Source organism: Orcinus orca, chromosome 9 (assembly GCF_937001465.1).
Source record: "Orcinus orca chromosome 9, mOrcOrc1.1, whole genome shotgun sequence".
Classification (NCBI taxonomy): Eukaryota; Metazoa; Chordata; class Mammalia; order Artiodactyla; family Delphinidae; genus Orcinus; species Orcinus orca.
In genome coordinates, this window is record NC_064567.1 from 72902283 (window position 1) to 72927710 (window position 25428).

The 25428-nt window shown below is 46.3% G+C and overlaps 1 protein-coding gene across 2 annotated transcripts; it reads right to left on the reverse strand.

The window, feature by feature from the left end:
* Positions 1 to 10311: 10311 nt before the first annotated feature.
* On the reverse strand, positions 10312 to 13015 carry SP8 (Sp8 transcription factor). Of its 2 annotated transcripts, none has more exons than XM_049714599.1 (2): positions 12548 to 13015; positions 10312 to 11944 (listed from the first exon to the last, which is right to left on the reverse strand). In XM_049714599.1, exon 2 carries the CDS (start codon positions 11909 to 11911, stop codon positions 10442 to 10444), a length of 1470 nt encoding a protein of 489 aa, XP_049570556.1. In that variant the 5' UTR covers positions 11912 to 11944; positions 12548 to 13015; the 3' UTR covers positions 10312 to 10441. The 2 variants fall into 2 exon arrangements, with proteins under 2 accessions (XP_049570556.1, XP_033296449.1); XM_033440558.2 differs by lacking the exon at positions 12548 to 13015 and adding an exon at positions 12100 to 12541.
* Positions 13016 to 25428: the final 12413 nt, after the last annotated feature.

Consider the following 25428-nt stretch of genomic DNA (forward strand, 5'->3'; position numbering starts at 1 on the left):
TTTAAGTGAAACTGTCAACCATTCAAAATTTAATCTGATGCTTCCATAAAATAAAAAATGAAAACTGAACTAGATATATTTTCTTAGATTTTAATTAACTATGAAAGAAATAAAAAACTTTTTATTCTAAGACACTATATTTTAAAAACCTTCCTGAGGAATAGCTTTCTACATAACTTGCTAATGTAGTACATAGCCTCTGCATAGGCAAGTTGGCTATATAAGAAGTTGAGCAAAAAGAAGTCAGCATTTTCCTAAGCTGCAGTCTACCACTGACTGATGTGCAGTGCAACACTTGTTGCCTTTAATTCTTTATTTTAAAAAATTATATACCAATATAGATTTCCTGGGTTTGACAAATATACCATCATAATGTAAGATGTTAATAACAGAGAAAGCTACTAGAGCTCACTATACTATTTTTACAACTTTTCTGTAAATCTAAAATTATTCCAAAATGAAAACTTTACTTTAAAACAATGAAGTAAAATTGCTACTTCTTTTGGAGTATAAAGTAATAAGTCATTCTAAACCACTTTACAGACATAAATGCCATTCCTCTACAACAGGGATCACTATTATACCCCTCTTTTGAAACTAAAATTTTCTCTACAAAACAACAGGTGAATTTTAAGAATGGAACACTTCACTGATTCTGATTTTCCTGGGTATACATATTAAAACATTCAAATGAACATGTCACTAAGCAAAGTATATTCAAATTTAATCATTACACCATATACTAAATAAATTATATCATATGCTTTCTACAAAGTGTATGCAACTGAAGAATATATAATGTTCTGTTGCCAAAATATTTACAAGGTGGTTTTACTGCTTCCTATTCATTACAATTATAACATTCAATTGTGATAATAAACTAAAATATGTCACTATTGAGGGTATAGGAAATATATGTGTACAGTCCTCTACTTAACCACTACAGGTTTTTTTTTTTTTTTACTGGGAGAAAGAGCAAATATTTACTGGGAGAAAGAGCAAAACTTAGTTTGCCTCATAGTACAAAGGCTATTGAATTGTCACCTACAAGAACCTTATTTTCTTAAAGTTTGGGAGAAATAGAATTTAATGTTATAAAAATGATTATTTTCTCTTACATTGAGACTTCATATATCTATAGTCAAATTCTGTTAGAGTATGTATAACTTGATAATATTCATTCACTAAATCAATGTGAATAACTTAAATTCATTTCTACCTACTAGGTTCCCCCTCCCTTACAAAGGCCATTGTTTGTTTAATTGAAAGGGGAAAGTGCTTATAAAAACAACAAAACAAACAAAAAAATAAGGGACAGGTATGTAAGAGAGAAACGAAGCATTGAAGAAGAATGAGCACAAAACTTCCTGAAATGATGGGAAACCTGATGATAGGGTACCTGAATAATTAGGGACATTAAATTGGGTGCAAAATTGGGCAGTACAAATCCCTTATTTTCAGTTGAACTAGACAATCACCTGAACTCTGGGGGAGGCGGAGGGCACGACATCTACTTTCTTTCTTCTATTTCAGTGCTTAAAATGGAGTGGCTAAAAAACTTAAAGCTGGAAGGATCGGTCGCCTCAAAGCTGTAAAGATAACCCTAGATAAAGTATTGAGGGTTTTTTCCAACATTCACATGGAGTACAGGGTGAAATGAGCATAATGTAAATCAACTCATTGTTTGGGCCCTTTCAAATTAGTTGCCAAGAGAGGAGTGAAAACTTGATAAGCAGGCTCCAGTTTCTATGTGTTGATTTAGAAATCTTAAAACTTGTGGGAGCTCAATTCATTTAAAGGAAGAAATTTAAAGGGAAGAAAAGTAAACAAGGAAAATGCTAAGCAATGAAACACTGATGTATAAAGGATTTTCTTTAAAGAAGAAAACCATAAAGAGTTCCCCTGTGCTTTTAAATTACAAATTTAGATTTCTTTGATTTAAGCTAAGAGTCTGATTTTAAAATGTCTGTCAAAATGTCGTGATCCATTTAAATATTCAAACTGTTGATGCTGTTTCTTATCTATCTTAGGGGGAAAGTAACTATAAATCAAAATCTTAAAGAAGCCCACAGTCTCAAATAGGTAGATGGCTATTTTGAATGAAGCAGCAATGCATTATGGTTTTTAGCCTCCCCCTCCCCCACAGAAAGTACATTTCTGAACTGCAAACCAGGTAGGTTCAGAACACTGATTGTAGCAGTTCCAGGTCTTGACCCTTTTTCTCAGAAAGCAAGCAAAAAAGCACTAATTCATTAAAATAAGTGAAGAGAGATAGCAAGACTAAATCCAGGTATTTGGTGGCAAATCCCAGGTGTCTTGTCTGCCTTTTTCCAGGAAAATGCGGCCTCCGCTTTCATCAATGTGTACTTTGTCTTGATAGGAATGCATATTTAATCATCAAAGCAAAAATTTTTTACACTCAGACATAAGATCCTTTAGTAGAGATTTTTAAAGTACTTTTAAGCCACGAATAAAACTTAAATTTAAAAAGTGACACCAAACTGCTTTGCAGGGGCAAGAAAGGCGAGGGCAGGGAAGGATCAAAATCTATCCACTCGTAGATTTTGAAAGACGCTTGTAGCTTACTTGTGAAGCTTCATTTACCATTGAGGTACAGGGGAAATGCTGTTCCTGGTGACAGCGCAGTGGGAATTCCCACTCCAACAACCCATGAAATGTTACTGCATAATTATTCACCTTCTGAGGCCCATTAGAACTTATCAGCAGAGAAAGAAATTTAATTTAAACTCACCCTTCTGTGCTAAAGAATGACCGGGACATGAGATCAAAGCCCGAAGCTCTGTCCTCCAGTGGTTTGCAACACCTAGGCACAATAGGGTGAGAGAACGCGACATTCCAGCGCTTCCCGGCTTTCCGGACCCTGGAGAGAGGGGTGGAGGTGGGGGTCTCGTCACCGGCTGGTTTGAGGGGGGAGGGTGATGGAGGCTCCGGAGGTGGATGTGTCAAATATATCCTGCAGCTCCAGGAGGCCAGACTGCTTCTACTGGGAGGCTCCAGGGGCTTGGCGCGCGAGGCCCTCACTGCAGACCAGATAGGCCATTCCCCTCCCTTCCCTGCTACTGGGATTGGGGTCAATGGAGCCCGTGGATTTAACCACAGGCGGGAATGGCTGGAGCCATATCACACTCAGGTGTGCAGCTCTGAGAACTCTTGAGTATTAAGGAAGATGCTTATACTGCAGCGCATCACAGGGTGCCTTAAACGCGTATAGAAGGTGCATGCATAACCAAAAATACATGCCAAGTTGAATCCCTGGCATGTCTAGAGAGTACAAAGTGGAACCCATAGATCCAAACCTGCACGATGAGCTTTCAAGACCAGAGGGCCCAAGTCCTAGAGGCGCCTAAGAGAGTCAGGGGCAGGGAGAGGCTTCCTGGGAGAGGGCTCTGTTCCTCAGCCCCCCGCCCCCAGGGAGCGGCAGGTACGTTTTCAAAGTAAAAATCTTTAAAGGGAGTACGGTACTCTTTCCTAGAGATTGATCCATCCTCCCCTTCCTTCAGATGTCACCAAAATACGGGGCCTGGAGAATGTGGCTAGCGCTCCCCAAATATCCAGCTGCCCGAAGGGTGGAGGGGCAAGAAGGGAAGGGAAGAAAGCCCAAGAGAGGTTGTTGGGATTTAGGTACAACTTGGTAAAGACAAGTTGAGTTCTGTTCAACAGGTACAGTGATTATATGTCTATATCTACCTATCGGTAAGATTCTCCCCTAGATAGTCCCTTAAGTGGCTAAACTGTTCTTTTGATTCCTGAAATCAAAAATCACAGCCAATCAGACTTGACTCTGCTTCCCTTAAGATAACAGTGTGAGAAAAGGTGCACAAGTTCCTGGCAAACCCATAATAAAATGACAAGAAGAACACTTCCTGCCGACGGAGGACGCTGCAGTTTGTTGATCTGCCACGGGGGAGGAAAGGGGGAGGAGGCGGGTGAGAGTGAACAAAGTAGTTTGGCCAAGAAAAGAGAACAGTCGTTGCTAAAGCCAGGAGAGAAATATCCAACAAGTTCGGGATGAACACCCTCAGCCCGTCCACGCCGCGGCAGGCCCGGGTGGCACCGGCAAGACGCAGAACTTGGCCTATCAGCCCCGGATAGGGTGGGACAGAGGCCCCAGGGTCCAGGCGCTCGGATGGCCAAGGACAGAGGAAGGATGCTTGGGGATTCGGAGAGAAAAAGAAGGGAAGGGAATCCCCCCATCCCTATCCGGCCCGAGTATCTTTTTTTTTTTTTTTTTTTTTTGCCGTACGCGGGCCTCTCACTGTTGCGGCCTCTCCCGTTGCGGAGCACAGGCTCCGGACGCGCAGGCTCAGCGGCCATGGCTCACGGACCCAGCCGCTCCGCGGCATGTGGGATCTTCTGGGACCGGGGCACGAACCCGTATCCCCTGCATCGACAGGCGGACTCTCAACCACTGCGCCACCAGGAAAGCCCCTCGAGTGTCTTTTGAGCTGGGAGGTGAGCGCGGGGGAGGCTCACCGCGGCGATTCCCACGGTGGGTTTTGGTGGAGCCAGAGAGGCTCCGGGAAGCGCGGGCTGCTCGGGCTGGTGTCGCCTGCGGCGGGCGCGCTGCAGCGCGGTCGCGGGGCACGTGGTGGCGCTCGCAGTCCGCGCAGCGGGCGGAGGCGGTCGCGACGCCTTTGTGTGCGCTGGCACCGCGCAGGGCGGCTTGTCCAGCAGCACGAGGGGGACTGCGGGAGGGGACCGGGGCTCGCGGGTAGACCCGACTGCCGCCCCACCCTTCACTGCAACCCTCGGGCGGACGACGCGCCTCGCCTCCTCCGAACTCTTCCCGGGGGCCTCGGAGGGTCATTTTGAGAGCAGCCGGCACGTCCAGAAGTGAGAGGAAAGAGGAGGTAGCGTTTAGAAAGGCTGGGAAATTCTCCTGGGCTCAAAACCTACCCTTGAACTCAATGGAACAGAGAATGAGGGGAACTTTGGGCAGCCCAGACCTCCGCCTCGAACCCCGCAAGGGATGCAGAGGGCGCCTCCACCCTTCCCTCCTGCGCAGCAAGAAATGCTTGTCTGAGGAGTGAAGTTAGGGAGTGGGCTTAAAAGAAGCCCCAATAAGATGGACTTGAAAGAACACCATGAAAAGCGGCAGTTTTGAGCGGGCTCTTTATTTCTTGTTCCCAGGCACTCCCCACGCCCCACCAGCTCTCCTCGCTGTCTCTAGCGCTCTAGAAGCCCCGACTGTCATTAGGAACCAAAGTAAAATGTATAAGGCTGCTTCCTCACCGCCAGGAGACTCCGCAGAAAATTAAATTAAATTAAACACGCGCCCAGGGACGAAAAGAAATAGATTCCACCACCCCACCCCACCCCGCCCCCAAGCAAATCAACACTTCTGCGCGCAGGGAATACAGCGAACCTAAAGAGATGGCCACTGACGCGCATCCCCTTAAACCTCAGCCGCTGGAGCCCAGGACAGCAAGGAATTATCGGCTTTCCTTTAATCCGGAAGCAGGGAATAAATAGGGCGAAAGAAAATTCTGAATCTTACTTTTTAAACAACAGCAACAATTGTATATCGAGCAAAGTCTTCAAAGGATGCCACCCAGAACTACAGTCCTAACTTAAAAATGAGTACACTTCACTCCTGTTGATCCCTTAATACGATTTTCTTTAAAGACAGCGATAGAATTAATCTGCTGGGGCATTTTTTAAAGAAAGGGGGGGAAAAAGCAAACAACTATAGAAACCATATTTTTAAAAGAGAGAGAGGAGACTTGATCATACCTGAGTTTTTCTTAGGGGTGTAGGAAGAAATAATAATTCCTGCCTGTTTGGACAGAAGCAGCAAAAGCCAGCAGGAAATTAAAAGCCCCAGTTTATTCAAAATACCTGCATCAAATTAACCCCTCTTTGAGGCTATTTGTATGAAAAATTGAGCAAAATGTAGAACTTCTTTCATAATAATATTCATCTTTACCATTTTAGGCCACCAGAGAATAATCAAATCTACTTTTTTTCTGTAAAGTTCCTACCTTAATTTACCAGCCTAAAAGATCATCTGACCTTTGAGCTAATCCTCTAAAATAAAATATTTGTTTAAAAAATTCCTCCAGTGGCCTTCTGTAACATTCCATTCAATAATCAAACCAAAAGATCCACGGGGAGATGAAAATGTTGATGGCAGGATTATCGATCTGTCCGCCCAGGAGTCCAGTCTCATCACGTGCTTGTCTTTTTTAATTTCAGCATTCTGTCCCCACGGGAACCTCAGTTGAGAAGTTATACCAAGATTGGAGTTAAGAGGACAGTGGAAGGAGGGCAAACCCATCCAGGAACTTTTTCTAATATCAGTTGTTATAGGAGACGGATGAGAAAAACTCATCACATTTGTTTAAATTAAGTTTTAGCCTAAAATATTTTTGTTGATAGCCCAACCTTAACAAATCACAGTCACGTCCCTAAGCAAAAGACATCATCCAAAAAGAAGTTGGACCAGAACAGGAAAAAGCAGGATAAGGAAGAAACACTCATGTTTGGGGAAGAAATGAGACAGGTTAACAGAAAAGCTGGACTGAGCTGCAGTCCTATTCTAGTCTCCAGAGGGTGGACTGATATATGCTGGCCTGACCTCTGGGTCAACAACTAGTTTAACTCTACCTTGATCTGTAAGACTGGAAGCTGGTCCCTTGGTTCAAAGTGAGACCAAGACTTTGGCTTCATTTGAGTGAGCCTGCAGGCACTGTTAAGAGGTGCTTTAGCACAGATAAAGCAGGAAGAAACCACAATTTTGCACTTCATCCTCTATCCTCCAAAAAGATGTTCATCCCCAAAAGGGAACCCTGCCCACCCTGCAGAAAATGAATCTAGAAATATTGCTCAATAACCAACAATACAAAATAAAACAAAGGTAGAACAGAGAGGAGGAGCCAAAGGAAGAAAGTGAAAGTTTGAACATCTATGCTACAGAAAAATCTGTCCCCGTTCATCCACCCCAAAGAAATCTTCTTCCAGACAATATCTCTCCTTGTCATCACCCACTTCGTAAATCAAATGTGATTCTGTGTATAATACAACTGATATTATAAATGTACCAAGCTGCTTTCTGCTTACCTGCCACTACATTTAACTCATTCAGAACTGTTTTCTCCGAATCCCTCAGCTCTGCAACTTTCAATAAAAAAGAAGCAACACTTAAATTGTGTTCTGTGTGTGATTCCTAGGAAGAAAGTGACGAAGGAGACTATTTTACTTTTTAAAAACATTATTTAGAGCTATAGTACAGCAAACAATCAGAGCTAACTTGCTTGCCTAAAACCATAGGATTGGAAGTCTCAAACATCAGCATAGGCAACAGGATTAAGGCACTCTGCTACTTGGGCACAAACTGCATTATTCTAAAATATTTTATCCCTAATTGTTTTTTTTCTTCTGAATTTACAGTATTTATAGCATTCTATTTCCACTTCCGTTTCTATGGATCATAAAGACTATATAAATTTCACTGGAAAATTTTTAGTTCAAGATGCACACCGAGACTGAACTTAGGGTGGGGGAATGCAAACAGAAAGAAAGAAGCTAAACTTATGAGAATCTGAACACTCTAACTTTTTATTCAGTTTGTTTCAAAATAATAATATTAATCTAATAGTGAAATAGTTTGATAAAACAGCAATCAACATTTAAAGTATTTTATGTTTCAAAGTATGGCTCAAGGAACACCCATTGCTTAAATGCACTTAGACATAACAAGACAATATTTTTTTATTGGCATCATTGACACCTATGGACAGTAGCCTAGTAGATAGATTAAGGTTTAACCTTCCTTTTCTTTGGTGGCTGTTTAGAGACTTTAAAAGAACAGATAACTCATTTCAACAGGAATCTACTACTGATATTTACCTCTACATAATCTTTAGCTAAGACATGGAATGCCAAAAACCAGCTTTTGTTAGCCTGACCTCCTCCACCCCCTAACAACAAAAGTTATCCCCAAACCCATGTTTTTATTTTAGATGTATTGATCTTCTTGTGTAAGATGTGGCCTTTTAAATACCAAATGCAATCAATGGCCAACAACCTGAATCCTTCTGGAGAGTGAGAAGAAGCAGAACAGAGAAATTTCTTTAGATTGTTTGGTGACTTTGTACAAATTTTAAGAGGTCAGTAAATCCTGATGCTTGGAGCTAAATCTACTGGTAAATAATTAATTACATTTCTTAGACACTACAGTCTTTATCTTGGTAAATAGAGAAAACACAGCTTTGCCAAATATAGCATTCCATCTAAGTAATATCTTAAAGGCAATTATTTAAATATTACCACAAACAGGATTATATTTTGTTTAAATTAGACATTTAACTGAAGATAAATGCAAATGTCCATAGTTTAAAAAGGAAAAAAAATACAAATTAACTGACCTAGTCTTTTATCTGAGTTTATTAATACCATTTAAAATATTACAAATAAATCAATTACATTTCATGCATTTAAAATGCAAGTTCTAAAATGTTCCAGAGAAAGGCTTTTCATTTCAATGTGAAATATCCAAATTATTTCAACATTACAATGAGCAATTAGTTTGCAGAATCTGCAAACATTTAAATGTAGTGTCAGGAGTGTTTATTAACAGTTAACAATATTACCTTTAGGAAATACACAAAGGCCAAAATTAGTTGAGATTCACTTGGACAATTTATTTAACACATGGGTTTTGGCAGACCCAGTTATTATGAAATATAGGTGAACTCTCACTTTAACTATGCCTGAACTGCCAGCAAATGCAAATAAGTACATGCTCCATTAAATTAAGTGTCATCCCACATTTATCAAATATTGTCTTAGTTACAGTTTGATACCTATCTAAATTCATACTCGAGCAAAACTAGGCCCGGAAAGTGCGTTTGTGGCTCTGCACCTCCAGAAGTGAGTTCAATAAACCTGCAGCTCATCAGAACTGCAAGAATAACTCTTAATATTTTCTTGTGACAAAAAAAAAAAAAAAATCAAGTTTACTTCAATATATTTTCAAATATTTACTGGAAGTAATGTACAAGAAAAATACTATACAAAATCGTCTCCTGGACAACTGCACCTCGCACCCATACATTGGTGGAGTTATAGTTAATTGATACCTAATCTAGAACGATTCTCCAGTTGTACAAACCATTAGGTTCAGATATATCTTACAATTTTTTTTTTCTATTTTCCCTTTTGGCATTTAAACTACAGCCTCGTCTGAAATAAACGACAGCTTCTTCACTTCTTTATAAGTTTGAATCACACACACAAAAAAAGTTTAACCCTAAGAATCTTCAACGAATTGCAAAAATTTACAGAAATGGGTACTATACAAATTGACGGCTAGACTAGCAAAAAAAAAAAAAAAAAAGGAGATTATGCTCGGGAGTGGTGAAAACGAGGTAGAAAAGGACAAACACGGAGATAGTTAATCTGGTCTCACCGGAAAGGGGTATTTTTGCATAAGAAAAAGACACCTACCCTCACCCCCACCCCCAACCCCAACCCATAAGTTAAGTTAATGCGATCAAAATAACTTTGGGATCAATATTAGCAAAGTTTCGAGAGAAAGACTTGCTCACTGCTAAAGGAAAAGCTATCTAGAAGGGAAACCAAATGGAAGGATGCTGTTTTTCTTATTTTCTTTAGTTTTTTTTTTCTTTTTCATTAAAAAAAAAAAGTTATAAAGATAAAGGAAGGCTGCTGCAGCGATTCACCAAGACTGCCCTTAGCTGAAACTTGCTTCGGTTCCACCCCAGGGAACAAAGAAAAAGAGGCAGAGCTGACGTCGGAGAGCTAAACTAGGAAACTCTGGTCTCGGTGCCGCCAGATGGGCTCCCGACGGCTCAGCGCAGGACAGGCAGCGGCGCGCAGCTGCAGGGCGGGGCGCTCCGCAGCCTAGACGCCCAAGACTGAGGTTCTGGTACCAAGTCGCTAGCCCGGGGGGGGGGGGCGGGGGGAGGCCGTGGGTGGGCCTACTGCCTCGCCCTCCCCACGGCGCTGCTCAACCTTGCTCAGCCTAGTTGTTACCGCACGTGCGGAGGCCCCCGGTCTCCCAGGCACTGGATCGGTCCAGCTCTACCTCCAGTGGCCGCTTTCCTCTAAAAGATGTGCCCGTCAAAGCTGGGGATGACGGAGGGAGGACGAGGAGGAGAGGACCAAAATTAAAGGCCCGGCAAGGCGCTGGCTTGGGCTGTACTGGGCTCCGACAGTGTCACCCGGTGGAGAGAGACAGCCAGGGCCCAGGAGAGCAACGCGTGTTACTTACATGTCCACATTCCCTTTACAAAGTTGTCACAGAGGGAGTTAAAAGAGAGAGGGACACGGGCAGAAAGAGACAGAGAGAGTGAGCAGGGTGCAGTGTAGAGAGGCTGGAACTGAGGCCAGGACCCACAGGGCCCAAGCGGACCAAGGTGGGAGGGGGAAGGCGAGAGGGGCAGGGGCGGGGTGCGCGTCACTCCAGGCCGTTGCGGTGCCCAGGCTCGGGGGGCTGCAGCAGCTCCGGGGAGTGGCAAGGCGGGCTGCCCGCGGCGCTGTGCTCGCTGTCGGTGTCGCTGCCCTTCTTGCCGCCGCTGCCTGACCCCGCCGAGCCACCGCCGCCGCCGCTGTGCGTCTTCACGTGCTTGCTGAGGTGGTCGCTGCGCATGAAGCGCTTGTTGCAGACAGGGCAGGCGAAGCGCTTCTCGCCGGTGTGGGTCCGCAGGTGCCGCTGCAGCTCGTCGGAGCGCGTGAAGCGCTTGCCGCAGAAGAGCCAGTTGCACACGAAGGGCCGCTCGCCCGTGTGCCAGCGCAGGTGCGCCTTGAGGTGCGACGTCTTGCCGTACACCTTGCCGCAGCCCGGGATGTGGCAGCTGTGCAGGCCCTTGCGCCGCAGGCTCGCCCCGGCCGGACCCAGCCGCTCCGCCTCCTGGCAGTTGGGGCAGTCGCAGGTGGCGCGGCCGGAGTAGCGGCGGGCGGAAGAACGCGGGGAGCCCCCCAGCGGCGCAGACGGCCCCGCGCTCAGCATGGAGCCCCCAGCTCCGGCCAGCGGCGATGGGGCCGAGTCCGGGTAGGAGCCGGGCAGCACCGGCTTGAAGCCATCCATGAGGTGCTGCCCGGCGGGGCTGAGCAGGTGTGAAGAGGCGCCGCTGCTGAAGGCTGAGTGGCTCAGGCCTGAGTAATCCGAGTTGTAGCCTCCGAGCGGCGAGTGCAGCGAGGTTTGGAGCCCCCCGGCGGCGGGGTGCAGCGAGCCGGGCAGCGCCGCCGCGCCGTTCGGGTTCTGCACGTCGATCCAGCCCGCGCCCACGTCCCACCAGCTGGAGGCGCCGGCCGAGCCCACGTCGCCGGCGGCGCCCAGGCCGGGGTGCGAGGGCTTGAACCACGACTCGTATGGGTGCGCCATGCCCACGCGCGGGTAGATGCCCTGCAGCCCGTCCACAGAGGTGTGCACCTTGGAGATGAACACTGGCTGGTGGGAGCCGTCCTGCGAGTGCGCGGAGGAGCCGCCGCCGCCGCCGCCGCCCCCGCCGCCGCCGCCGCCCCCCGATACGCCAGGGGCCTGGAACACCGAGTAGTCGTTTGCGAAGGGAGAGCTCGAGGCGGCGGCGGCGGCTGCCGCGGCAGCGGCGGCAGCGCTGCTGGAGGTTAGGGAGAAGGCGCTAGAGCCCGGCGAGGCGGCGCAACTGAACGAGTCGGTCACCAGAGCCGCAGCCGCAGCCGCCGCCGCCGCGGCAGCCGCCGCGGCCGAGGACGAGCCGCCGTTCCTGGAGGGGCCCGACACGCCGAAGCTCGAGAGACTGGAGCCCACTACGTTGCAGCTGCCGGAGGAGGAGGACGAGGAACGTTTCCAGGGGTGGAAGCCTTTGCCGAAGGAAGATGAGCTGTCCGAGAGGGAGGAGGGAGACGGGCTGGGGCTGCCGATCTTATTACAGGTAGCAGCAAGCATGGCCAAAGGAGTCGATCCCAACCTCGGTTCTTCCTGAGAGAAGGAGGAGAGGAGACGGGGTGGGGGAGGGGAGGTGGGCAAAGGGCCAGTGGGGGAGGGAGGAAGGAAATGTGCATTAGTCCTCCGGTAGCCTCCAAAACGCCCCACTGCACCCCATTTCTCGCTGCGGCGCGGCGCCACCAACTCACCTGGCTCCCCCAACAGCCCCGGCGCCCGGCTGCTTTCTACTCTACGGGAGGGGACAAGTTTGGCTGCCGGCGTCTGATTCGGGAGCAAAGCGCCATGCTAAAGAAGAGTTTGACAAGTATTCTCAGCTAAAACAACACTCTTGCGCACACAAGGCCCCAGGCACTTCGAAACAAACAAGCAAGCAAAAAGTCCAGATTGGGGAGGAAGGAAGATTCCTTTGCGGAGAAGCCTGGGGAAAAACCATTGGATTGCTTTTAAGAGCGCTACCCCTGTAATCCACAGAAGAGCTTTGAAAATCCTGTTCCGGTCCCCACAAACCCATCCTGGGTTGTTTCTCCCAGGCCAAAAGACGTCAAACTATAGGGCTGGCTCGCTCTTCCTGATTTTCTTTAAAAAAAAAAAAGTCTACAATAGTAAAAAAGAGAAAGAGAGACGGGTTCAACGTACCTGCAAGACAAGGCGGGCTGCGGAATTTTCTAAGGGGAAGAGGGAAAATCTGCAGTTTGCCCAGGAGGAAAAACTTGCTCTCTTTACCCTCGAAATCGTCGCACGTAAAATGGGCTGGGCGCACGTCTCCCGGGCGGGGAGAGGCCGGGCGCTGCGAGGTGGCTTGTCTAAATGCCCTTCGAACCTTTTCCTGCTCTGAAAAAAGTGACTCTGCCCCCCCTCTCCCCCTCTTTCTTTTCTCCAAACTCACTTGTATTTAAAGGGGGAAAAAAAAGCTCTCAATAGAGACTGATAGCCCGTGGCCTGGCCGGGGCGACTTTAACCCCCTCCGATCGGCAATAAAAGGAAACTAATTAAACCAGCAAGAGAAAATCCTGAGACTCACCCCTAGAAGTGAAGTTGCCATCACACAAAAGTGCCCTCCTCCTCTCAGAGGATCTTTTTTATATTGATAAATCAGAGGCAGTGTTTTTTTTAGAGGTGTGCAATACAATGATCAGTTCCGCCCATTCCACCACAATTGTAGCTCCCTCTCCGGCTTTGAAGTGCCGCGGAGGCGCGGCCAGCCAATCTGCGGCCTCGCCGGGCCGCGCCGCGCGCGCGCCGTGAGGTCATCGGCGCCGCCGCCGGCCGCCTCAGGGGGGTGTGGGGGGGTGGTGTTTGGAGCGGGAGCGGCGCGGGTTACTGTGTGTGTGTTGCAAAGCGGTTGTGTGTGTGTATAACAGTGTAACTGTGTACAAGTGTGACCAAGCTGAGAAGAAGACACTGCAGACTGAGGGATGGGATGGGGGGAGGTTGGGGGCAAGAGTATAGCAGTGTAACAGTGACGGGGGGAGGGGAGGGACAGTGCAGAGAGGGAGAGGGGGTTGTGAGTGACAGTTTAGCTGCATGTGTGACAAAGGGGGGTAAGAGGGACGGACCAGTAAAGTGTTGAGGGGAAGGGTGTGAGTGTAGTGTAACTGTGAGTGACAAACCTCGGGAGAGAAGAGGGACAGTGCAGTAAAGTGTGCGTGGACGGGGGAGGTGGTGTCTCAGTGTGTTTGGTGTTGTGGGAGAGGAAGGAGTGTGAATATGAGTGTGTGAAAAGAGGGGGAGGGTGGATGAGTGTGTGTCCGCTTGATGTGGGAGAGACGAAGGCTGTGTGAATGTTTGTGTGAGAGAGAAGGGGGGAATCGTGTGTGCTTGTGTGTGTCTGTGCCACAGAACTGGGGGTGGAGAACAGGAACAGTGCAGTGAAGTGCACATACGTAAAAGAGAGACATGGTGATTTGAAGAGTGAAACTGCGAAGTTGAGTGAGGCTGAATAAATAAATATTCACAAACGCTATCACTGTCGCCAGCTTCCTCTGGTTTCCTGTAGCTCAAATCTTGAGTGATTTTTTCCCCCCTTAATTTCATGGATACTATCACTACATTTTAAAAGAAAATCGTATTAATACCTTCCTCTCCTTTCCTGGCTCTACAGCCGAAGGGTAGAAATTTAGGGAGGCTGAGGGGTATTTTTTTAAGAGAGTTAGGGCTTGTGTGCGCCTGCGTCAAAGAGTTGTTACTTTGCTGCGGTAGCTTTTTGTTTTTTCTTCTGAGGTGGGATTCGGCTTTGGAAGTGCAAGTCTCACTCTAGGGGAGAGGGTGTGTTTGTCCCATGGCGATGAGTAAATTTCAATACAAAAGGATTAGATAGAGAAGGGGGTGGGAGAGTATTGTTTTTTCTGGGGGTGAGAAATTGAGCGTTTTATGGTATTTAGGAGTTTTCGCAGGAAATCCCGTCGCCTCTTTCTGAGAAAAAAAATCAGGATTTTGACTGAAATCTTTGAGTTTTATTTATCTGAGAATAGAAACAAGCTGTTGACAAATCGTGGACCACATGTATGGAGGCGTCTGTGTCTAATGGCGTTTGGGCCGGATATCTATGAGTGTGTATGCATGTCAATAGACAGTTCAAATTTGGTGGGTTTTAGAACTTGCTTGCCATTTGTGTTATTAGTTGCCTTCAGAAATGTAATTACAATTTCACTGCCACCACAAGGGAACATCATAAACTACAGAAAGCACCATACCAGTGTAACAAAAAGTCCACAGCCCTTGGAGCCCTATTGAATATTCATATGTTTAAAAAAAGTAATTCACATTTTGAAGCAGTTGCAAATGCTCCCAGAAATCTAATTTTAAGTCGGAGTTGATTAAAATGATACTAGCTGAGAGAAGTGTTTTGTTTTGACTGGAGAAACATGTTAATTTTATTATTGTTTTTGAACCTTCCTCAAGTATGTCACAGCTTCTGGAGATGTCAAAAAAAAAAAAAAATCCTCCTGGGGTTTACTGAACTCCAAAGTCAGGTTGTAGCATTTGTTTCATGGAGCAGAGTTGAGGCTGATGTTTGTGGTATGAGAGTGTGTTTCTGACCCCTTTTTAACAGTGTTGGGATATTGACTGTATATCATATATATCTATGATTAAGGGGGTAAGGTACACTCTTATACTTTGAAGTAAGTGTGAAGTAAATTAATGAACTGCTTTCTTTCTCTGAAGGCTGACGCTTACCATAAATGTCGTGTTTCTCCCTGCAAGCCACTCTGAATGATTTTAGCGTGTTGAGAAGGCGTGACAGGCCAGCCCAGAAGGAGGAAGGGGTGGGGGAAAGGAGGGAACTCTGTTTAACAAATAAAAGAGAATTAACTTCATTGCTTTGGTCTCCTTCTATAATGATATTCATTTTAAGAACCTAATATACAGTTGTTCAAATTTGGGGTTTAATTCTAATCAATACCATCATCCTCAAAGGTGGAGAAAAAAAGGTTTGAGGGAAGACTCTCTTCTATGAATAGTTATTTATTTTATCTTTTTATCCTCCTATCTCTGGTAGGAAGTGTGGCAGGACTATTGAAAAGTTAAATACTGATTCTGAGAGTAAACAGAGGCATTAACCACTGTTTCCTTAAAAATGCTAGGAATTAGAAAAACAGCATCATGTGATTACAATTTTGAGTATCTACCTCTAAGATTTCATTTATATAAATTCACTTTAGAATCATGTAATTCTGCCTATAACAATGGATCACAGTGTTGGTATGGATTTAATGAACACACTGGATTTCTCAGTTTGCGTAAGGTTGGCTCGCAGCAGATTTTCACAAAGGTTTGCACGTGCATCTTTCTTCATTATGGAAAAATATATTTATGTTTTCATGTATATGTGTATTCCATTTTTTCCCATTTTTAAGTTAGGTGTTTATTTTATAGTAGTAGTGTCAAAGGTTTTTTCTCATCCTACCCCCCCCACCCCAAAAGAAGTGGTTAGTGTTTGTCATAAGGCATAAGACAGCAGAATTTAAAAGGAAAGACAAAGAGAATTATATAATTGACCAAAAATTAAAACAACAATAATCTTGCTTCTGGTTTCAGTGAAACTGGTCTTAATAGCAGCTCTTTCTCCACTTTGCAGAAGTGACTCTATTATTTTTGAATCGCCCACAGGAGGGAACATCTGTAATCCATTGTAGATAGAGCCTGTCCAGCAAAGCATTTCATGGCACATCCAGTTCAGTTTACGTTGGTGATATTGATCACTGCTCTTGAGTATTATACCATAATAATATGGAGGTTTGGAAGGGGAAGAAAGACAGGAAGTGCAGCCTTTCTAACATTAATTAAAAGTTTCCCCACCCCATATGAAGTTTAAGTGCTGGCAGGGAGAGGGGTAGATGGATATTCTGCTGTTTCTTGCAAACCTGTGAGATCCACTTTCAATAAAGCTAAAATCTATTAGCATTCTGTATGCATCTGCAGCATAAATTTCATTTGAATTTCAAATTTAATAAACCAGGAGGTTTTTAATCATCCCTGGTTTTATTTGTTTGATATTAACATGCTTATTGACCGGGTCTGGTGACCAGTTTGATCATTACAGGACAGCAAAAAGTTAATTAAAACGACCACAGCCCCTTAATCATATCATCTGTCTCATCCATGTCGCTCTCTTTATTACCGGTGATGATGGATAGTCTCCCAGATTAATTTCTCTGTTTCTTCGATTTGGACAACAGCTTTTGGGACCTAATTTACATCCTGGGGACAACTTGCTCAAGTATATATAACACCTTGCAGCTACAATATACATCAACATCTCCTTAGATGGAGTGGAGAAGGGGAGCTTTTTTGCAGCCGGGTTTGAAGACTAATCAATGCTGCAATCTGGAGCTCTTACGCTTTCACAACCAAAGAAATGGAAAGTCCAAAAAAAATTAGAGGCCTCGATCCCTGCTTTTCCTTTTCGGGGAGTGGGGAATGAAATATGCCTCTGCTGTTTGGTTAAATAGATTAAAATGTGTAGATAGAACGACAAGTAAATAAAACCATTTGTAACCATTAAGTACAAGTGGGGATTTATAGTTGAAAACATCAAAGTTATCCAGGCTTTCAAGTGTCCGGCCACACATCTACACCAAATAAGGTTTTGAACGTATTAAGTGTGGTCTGGTAAATACACAGCGCTGAAAAAGCCTAATAGAAAAAAAAAAAAAAGTACACATGAACTATATAGGCGCCTGTCTCTGCTGGGTACGTTTAAACCGGGCTCTTCGCATTTGGCTTTCCTGAGCGTTGGCAGGGACGCGCAAGCTCTGGAAGCTGACCGGCCAGTGCCCGCTGAAGACCCAGGTGCCCTGGTGGGTGCCTCTCCCCAAATAGGGAGACAGCCCCCAATCCCTGGCCACTGTGCGGGGACCTCGTGCGCGGACTCGTTGGCTATTAAATAAAGCCTGAAGTAGGGTGGGGAGAGAGCCGAGCGCCGCCGGCGGCTGCGGGGAGGAGCGGTCTGGGCCAGGTTGGGGGTGTCTCCTGGCCCGGAGCTCTCTAGTCAAAGTTTCTTTCCTGCTGAAAAGAAAATCTGGCCAGGCATGGACCTGTGGATTCCTGAGGAGTGCCCTTTTGCTGTCCATTCCTGCTTTCGGGCAGCTTTACTAGGAAGTTGCCTAACATTTCCTGGGAAGGGAGGTAATAAAAGCCCCTCGCTGGTGGCAGATTGTTGAGCTGTAGGTGGGAAGGGATCAGTCAGCCAGAGCCCAGAGAGGGCTGTATTTTCCTGATTGGAAAATGGGAACTTCCATACTGAACAATAGCCCCTATTAGTGAGGCTATTCGGTTTCAAACTATCCGGCCACGTTTACAGCCGAGTCCTTACTTTCCTGGTACTGCTTAATTGGATGCATTTGTTGACCACAGCGAAGCAGTAGTGACTCTTGATCTACTTGCATAGGATCTCCGGCTGGATGCAAAGCCTTGCCTTGGTGACTCTTTTTAAATAAATAGGACTGCTTGAGAAAGCACATTATTTCTTAATTGACTCGATCCCCCCCCACCATCACACTGCTTAATATTTATTCTTTTTCTCTGACGCTTCGAAACATTCAAAAGTTAGGGACGTTTTAATTGAAAGAGACTCATCTAACTTAGGATATTACATCCTTTGATTCCCTTTAGCTAGGGCATTCAAACTGCCTATATTCAGAAAGACAAGGGAGAGTTTTCCAGTATATCAATCATATGAATGTATTGGTAAATTCATAGATAGGAAAAATATGAAGATATTTAGCCAAATTGGTATTTCTTCCTATAGTAAAGGAAGAAAAATCATAATTCCTTATTTGTTGTATGCATGCATAATGTTCATATCGTCATAGTATGTTGATATGATCGTGTGCTAGGTCTACAGGCAGACGTGTACTCTATGGTATATGTCGTATTCATCTCCCTGACAGCCCACAGATGAAATTGATAATTAATTCTACAGCACTTCATATTTCTCTTTCATCACGTAAATGAAGGAAACACATGTAGGGAAAAGAGAGTTTGCTCATTTGGGGGTGGTGTGTGTGTGTGTGTGTGTGTGTATTCTTGTTGTGCAAGGCAGGAGAGAGAAAGAGAGAGGCTTAGACATTCAGACAAGTTTGTCCCTGATTTTTTCCTAGAGTGGATTTGTTTCGGCTGTTTTCTCTTTTGGTATTATATATCACTTTCTCACAGCTAACACGCAGACTTAAAAACTACTAAATTATTATCCTCAACAATATTGATTTCTTTTCATTCTGTTCTATTACTAGAGGAGGTAATGCTCCCAGATTACCCCGTCGTCTCCACCAGACGGGTGACAATTGCAATCGCAGTTTCGGGAAGATAAATGTTACTCTGGGAATTGTGTTTAATTACAAATAATCTAGGAGCTGCACCGGGTCTCTAGGTTTAACTGCACATGTGTTCACATCATTGTACAAGGTTTACAAATGGGTGATATTTGTGAAAGGGGATACATTTCGCTTTTCTAAAATCAGGGGACAAACTAGGATGCCCCCACTTGGGGTTTGTCTCAGAGATAACACAGACCAAAAAACACCAATAACAAAAAGTTGGGGCCTCAGAGTACTTGAAAGCGTAAGAAAATTTTTTTCCATTGACGTTTACCTTCAGATCAATTTTATGAAAATGAAAACCTGAAAATAAACCAGTCTTTGTTGAGTTCTTAAAATCTCTTAATGTAAAACCATTTTTGTAGAGAGCATTTCTAAACTCACAGATTCAATTTTCTTTTCTTTCTTTCTTTCTTTTTTTTCCTCGCAGCCCTGTAGATTTTCACTGAAATAGCCCAATGGTTATTTTTTACAGTTCCTCTTGTAACTCAGCTGCTACCTTTGTGTGTCTGATTCTTTGCTTCTACGGCAGCTCAATTAGTGTTGTTTGTGTGTGTGCTCGCTTTTTTTTTCTAATAGTCTTATTAACAAAAAAAAAAAAAAAGGTGGCGAACAGGTTATTCTCTTAACCTGACCTGGCTGTAAGAGTAAGATGAGCAGCACTGAACAGATGTCCCCATTTAAGCCGTTCTTTTCCCACATGCCTGCTGGATATTGCAGGCGCGCAGGAAGCTCGCTTCAAACCTGGCCCATTTCAGGCCATAATGGCCACGTTATTTCGGCCCAGTGAACACGAACAAAATCGCGTGCTTTAGAATCATTCGACTCTGAGTCCAGGAAAAGCAGGGGGTGTGGTGGCAGTGGGGGTGGCTAGGGAGGGGTGTGTATGAGGGGGAGCTGGGGTGGGGAGCCGATTTCATCTCGGATCGCAGGAACAGAACTTGCTCAAAAGAATTTTTCCCCAGCAAATATGGTATAATTTACAGCGCAACTTAATAATCCGAGGGGCAATGCAAAAGCCCTTTGCGTTGTAAACCGCTTCTAATTACCTGCCAGAGCAATTAGCTGACTATCACGAAGAAATTAGATCGCTCAATGTAGCATAAATAATGCGAATAATTTTGTAAGAAGAATGGAAAGCGAGACCTGGTGTTTCTTTATAAGGAAATAACACCTCGTACTGTACGAGCCCTCCATGAACACATATTAATGTCCAGGCATGCATGGCAATGAGTCCGAGCAGGAGCCCTCTGGCTGCGGTTCAGCACTTTTTCCGTTTACGTATGCGGGGTGAAAGTCGGCTTCCAGGCGTTCGATCTCCAGTCTTCCAGCTCACAGTAATTAACACATAGCGACTTCAATGGGAAAACCTGTTTTCCAGATGATTTTTACAATGCAGCTTTATGTCTCATTTGGCAGTTTAAATAGCTGGAGTTGTTTTCTGGCTTCATCTCTACTATCATCTGTTGAGCATATTTTGCTTAGTATATTGAATCCCACCCAAAACTTGGGTACAGGCTTTCTCTAACTTTTTTTTTTTTTTTTGAAGAAGTGGGGATATCAGAAGTCACTCTGAGGACACTAGGGCAAAGAATGCTTGTGGGGATGTGAAAGATATCTGCTTTTCTGAATGAGGTTGTACAGTATATTGGAATATTTTTTGTGTGCCTCACTTTAACTTTTTATTTAAAAATCTACCTCAGTCATTTTATATATGTAACTCATTTCTCTTGACTGAGTGATTCCTATAGGGGGATTCATATGGTGAGTTCACACATTTCTAAAAGATTTTTGAAGAGTAAACAGAAAACCCAATTTTGGAGGAAAGCTGACCGTGCATTTAGGTGTCTGATAACACCATCAAGCTCTTTGGAATTTACTGGGTTTGTAAGTCACAAAGGAGAAAACAGATTCAAAGATGTTTGGAAATCGAATATGTGCGCCAACACCTACACACACACACACACACACACACACACACACACACACACACACAAGCTGTTGCTCACAGCTCTACGCGTTCCAGTGCCGTCAAAGTGAAGGGAGTCAAGGGTCCCTCTTTCCCTTGTGAAAGAGATGGGTTATACGTTTGGGTCAAGTTGAATCGGCCTGCAGAGCTTCCATGGTAATCGAACTGGACGTCTGCATTGGTCACTGCAAAGGGTGTCTTGTGAACCCTGGAGTAGCTTGGTCCCGCACAGCCGTCGGGGTGAGTCCCGCCCCCGCAGACCCTAGTGGATTGGGGTTAGCGCCGCCACACCCCCATACCCCGCTCCTCCCTACGCATCGCCCAGGTCATGTGTGAGCATCTTTCATGCCTGTTTTCAGTGAATTTTTGCAGGACTTCCCAGTGGTCTTGGCCCAAACAGCCTCACATGCCCAGTGTCCTCCTTCTGAGAAAACAGAGACGGTTTGGCTTGTGACTGGAGAGTTCTAGATGGAAACGGAAGGAACCTCAGTGATTAATTTCGTCAACGCAGCCTACAAATTGGGTTACTGCTGCTTACGGCATCACGTCTATGCAGTCCTCCTCCCTCTTCAGACAGGCGCTAGCCACCTCAGGCTCATTTCCAGGAGCTCAGGGCTGCAGGGTTAGCGGGAAGGATGGATACAAGCCTACAGAGAGGGGGACCCACTTAGCAGATACCGCCCCCACTCTAGAAGGTGTTGGAAATAAAATATCTACAGCAATTCTAGGAAATTCGTGACATGATGCGCTAAACACTTGAGTTCAAGGGCGTCTACCTTACCCGCGCGGTCCCCCTTCCAAATCCAGACAGAAACGCCCATCTCGACTAAAGGAGGTGGCACGTTTTCATTGAAGGCTTGACAAGTAACGACTTCTGTACTCAGCAGAGGTTACTTTTCAAGAGGAAATAAAACCTTGATTCTTGCTTATGGATTCTGGAAAAGTAATAGTTTGCTCAGATACTGAGAACGCAATTTTCCACAATCGCCTCACCGGAACGTAACCGACTCACGGAATTGCATTTTGCAGCTTGGTTTCTCCCTAACACTTAGCACCACCCCTCCCCCAACGTCGCTGTGAAGATTCTCTCTCTTAAATAACAAGGACCCTGCTGGCCACCAAGGAAGGCTGCTGCCCCATTTTAATTCAAAACAAGACCAGGACTGCAGGGTTTAGAGAGTGGGAGAGTGAGGTTCCAACTTTTTCCTCTTGAAATGTCTGCACTTAACCCGCAATAGGCAATATAGTCCTTTTTTCCTTCCCCGTTGTCTTTATTTAAAGGTTTCTTTCTCAAATTTTTTGCAGTTTCTTAAGGTGAGATAAATAAGCTGAACTAATTATTGTCATGTCTGTAATTGCTCTAAAAACATTTTCCAAAGGGGCCTCATAAGGCAAACACATAGCTCTTTGATCAACACTGAAGAAAGCAAACACTGGAAGGACCAAAGCCCACTACTTTGGAGTCTACACTCTACATTTACAGCCCTGAAGTGGAATGGCCATTACCTTCAAAAGGGCAGCTATTAACGGCAGAACGTTCTCATTTTTCTGTAGGTGATACTTCAAGTAGTTTTTTCAAGATGACACCTATCCTAACAGAGGCATAACCCCCGCCTCACCTCAGCCTCACCACCGTGAAGCTGGAAAAAACAGTTGCTGCAAATTGAAACGATTTGACTAGTACTGTCCAAGGTCAGTTTATTTGAAGCTTTCTGTATAAAAATGTTGGAAGAACTAAGGAATCCACTTCAAAACTTTTTCTGCTCTGGTTCAAGAAGCTTCAGAGAACAAAAGGAAAACAAAACTGATTTCTGCAATTCTGGCATACTTATCAATTGGAACTCTTGTAGCAAACTAATAAAAGCCAAAGTCAAAGCAAAAGAAGCATTGTTTGTTGTTGCTAAAAGACACCCGCACTATCGATTTTATTGACTGACCGGTATTATGGCATTAAAAAGAGTGTTTTGCTCAATTTCAGTGTTTCAACAGATTTTAGCAGATTGAACTGAAAATAGGCCAATTGATATACGTAAAGTTTCAAAATAAACCTTAGACAGATATGCACAACTTGTTTTATTAGGCGATTTGCTGTTGATTGACCAGCTGAGTATTGACCAAAACTGTTCTTTCTCGTAAGCTTCGGTGATTCGAATTTCCTTCCCCTTAGGTACCTAAGATTTAAGAACAGAAATTCCAGAACGGTCAGAAATAAGTAGGAAAATTGTAGGTTTAGAAATCTGCGGGAGGAAATTAAAGTCAACTTTAATTGTTGACTTTAAAAAGGCCTGATCTGTGCAAGTTCATAACTCAGCTGGAGGGGAGAACCTCGCGGATATCACGTAATGCGTCGCCAGCCACCACGCTTTGCGCAGGGGCAAGACTCGCGGAGACCGCCGTAGCCACAGGAAGCCGCGAAGATCCCTGCGTTCCCGCGATTAATTGTCCGGGCAACCGCAGAGGTGCTCCCGCTCTCGGCTTGCACGTATCCCCGGGGTGTTTTGCCCTCCAGAGGGTACTTTTGGTTTCATGTCCCTTCTCTGTGCTGTGGCCATCTAAGAGTTCGGGAGACAGGCAAGGAAAAACCCAAGACTGTAGCCGAGGGGTGGGGTAGGGGGATTAGAAGGAAGAAGAGACGCTCCCCCTCACATCCGCCTGCAAAGGTGGCAACCGCCCAGCGTTTTTCCGCAGCTGAAGCTCCCCAAGAAGTCAGCTTAGTATCCCGTCCTTGGGGACTCTAGGATAAAAGGTGAGTAGTGGACAACTTTCCCCACCCGTCGCAGTGGGGAAGAAATGAGCGACGGTTGTCTGGGAGGCGGTCAGGAAGACCTTGCAAACGAGGGGTCGTCGGCCTTCCCGGCAGTCTTCCGGAGCCTGGAGCCGGAATCTCTGACAGACCGGCACCCAGCAGTCACAGAATCTGCACTCCCCCTTCTTTTCTCCCCTCGCCCCCGCCCCCACCGCGTTTGCCGGCCGTCTCGGGACCCGCGCGCCAGCCACTGCCGGCCTAGCGCGCAGGCCCGCGCCGCTTCGCACCTTCTGGCCCCGGGCGCAGGCCGCCCGCCGGGGGGCACACGCGTCCCTGCCCGCCCGCGCGGTCCGGGCTGCGGCGGCAGCCGGAGCGGGAGGCGGAGGCGCGGGCGCAGGGCTCCGCCGCGGCCCGGCCCAGCCCAGCCCCGCCCCGCCCCACCCTCCGGCCCTCCCCTCCGCTTAGCCGCGCTCTCCCGCCGAGCGCCGCCGCCGGCTCCGCGCTCGGCCCGGCTCGGACGCCGCCGGCCTCCGCGGCTTCCCGGCCTGGAAGGCTGTGTCGGCTCCCGCCAAGGGGGAGGCACCATCCCGCCCCGCGGCGGTCATTTCGCGGGGACTCCCGGGCCGTCCACAGAAGCCTCTTTCCGCGGGCCGGACGGGACGGGAGTCGGGTGTGAGGCGGCGGCTCCTTACCCTGGCACTCGGCCGCCCGCCCCGCTCCTCCTCTTTCCCTCCCCGGTCCCTCCTCCTCTCCCACCCCCCGAGGGTTCGCACACCCCGCGGGCGGGAAGGTGCCGCCCTCGGGGCGGACAAAGGGGCAGGCCGGGCGGAAGGGGGTTGCGGCCGGCACGCGCGGCCGCGGGAGGGGCCCGCCGCGCCCTGGCCGTCGACCTGACTCCTGCTGGGCGGCCGGCGCGGCCTAGGGGCGGAGAGAGGTGGGCGGTGAGGCCGGGGCGGGGTGCCCACCCCCCGCCGCTGGGGCCGCAGGGGTGCGGGAGGGGGTCGCGGACAGGCCAGGGGGCCTGGGACCCATCCCACCCGGGCGGTGGTTGAACCTCCTGCTCCCCTCGTCTCCCCCTCCAGGTTTTGACCCGACTGGATGTAAAAGCTCCTTTGGAAAATTTATATTCTCGTTTCTCTGTCAGCGATAATACATCAGAATCACCCAAAGGGCTAGTTAAACGCAGATTGCTGGGCCCCATCGCCAGAGCTTCTGCTTAAGTAGGTCTGGGGTGGGGACGGCTAATTTGCATTTCCAAGTAGTTCCCACGTGATGCTGAGCTGCAGATTCGGGTACCGCACTTGAGAATCACTGCTACACCATTCCTTCCTCACCACTTTTCCCGTAGAAGTGGGGAGAGGATCTTCCACAGGGATTCCCAAATGCACTGCTTGTGTTCTCACTGCCAAGGCAGTCTTACCTCCTGAAGGTAAGCTGTATATCGAGTATGAATGGGATTTTCTTGCCAGAAGCTCTAAATTCGAGACTGACCAAATGCTGCAGTGTAATCCTAGCGCCAGTGGTGCTTGAGAAAGTCAGGCTGCATAGATGTGAACGCCATAGTTCAGCTGGTCATTTCCCCACACTGAAAGCCTGAACCAGAGAGATGGGTCCTGCCTCTCCAGCACAAATTCAAAAGGGAATCAAGTAATTCCCTTTTGGTATAAAGACAATCTCCTGTCTGCTTTTCTTTCTAAATTTTTGATTTTTTTCCGTCCTATATTCTCCATATTTTTGTTTTATATTTTACTGAGGGACCTGAAAGTGTTAAAACAGGGCACAAGAACTAGGTAAGCAGAAAAGATATTGGAAAGAAACTTTTTTAAAAAGCCACATTACTGTTGAAAATTTCTCTGTTGTTTTTTAAAAGCATATCTATGTATTTAAAGGGAACATAATTAATCTTATCATTTTAAATGCACCCCCTGCACTCTCAAATCTGATTCCGCCAAAAAATTTATTTGAAAATCTAGTGTGAAATGTA

What these genes read in the sequence shown, in the direction of transcription:
- SP8 (XM_049714599.1), bottom strand. Translation starts at nt 11,911, where the DNA reads ATGCTTGCTGCTACCTGTAATAAGATCGGCAGCCCCAGCCCGTCTCCC.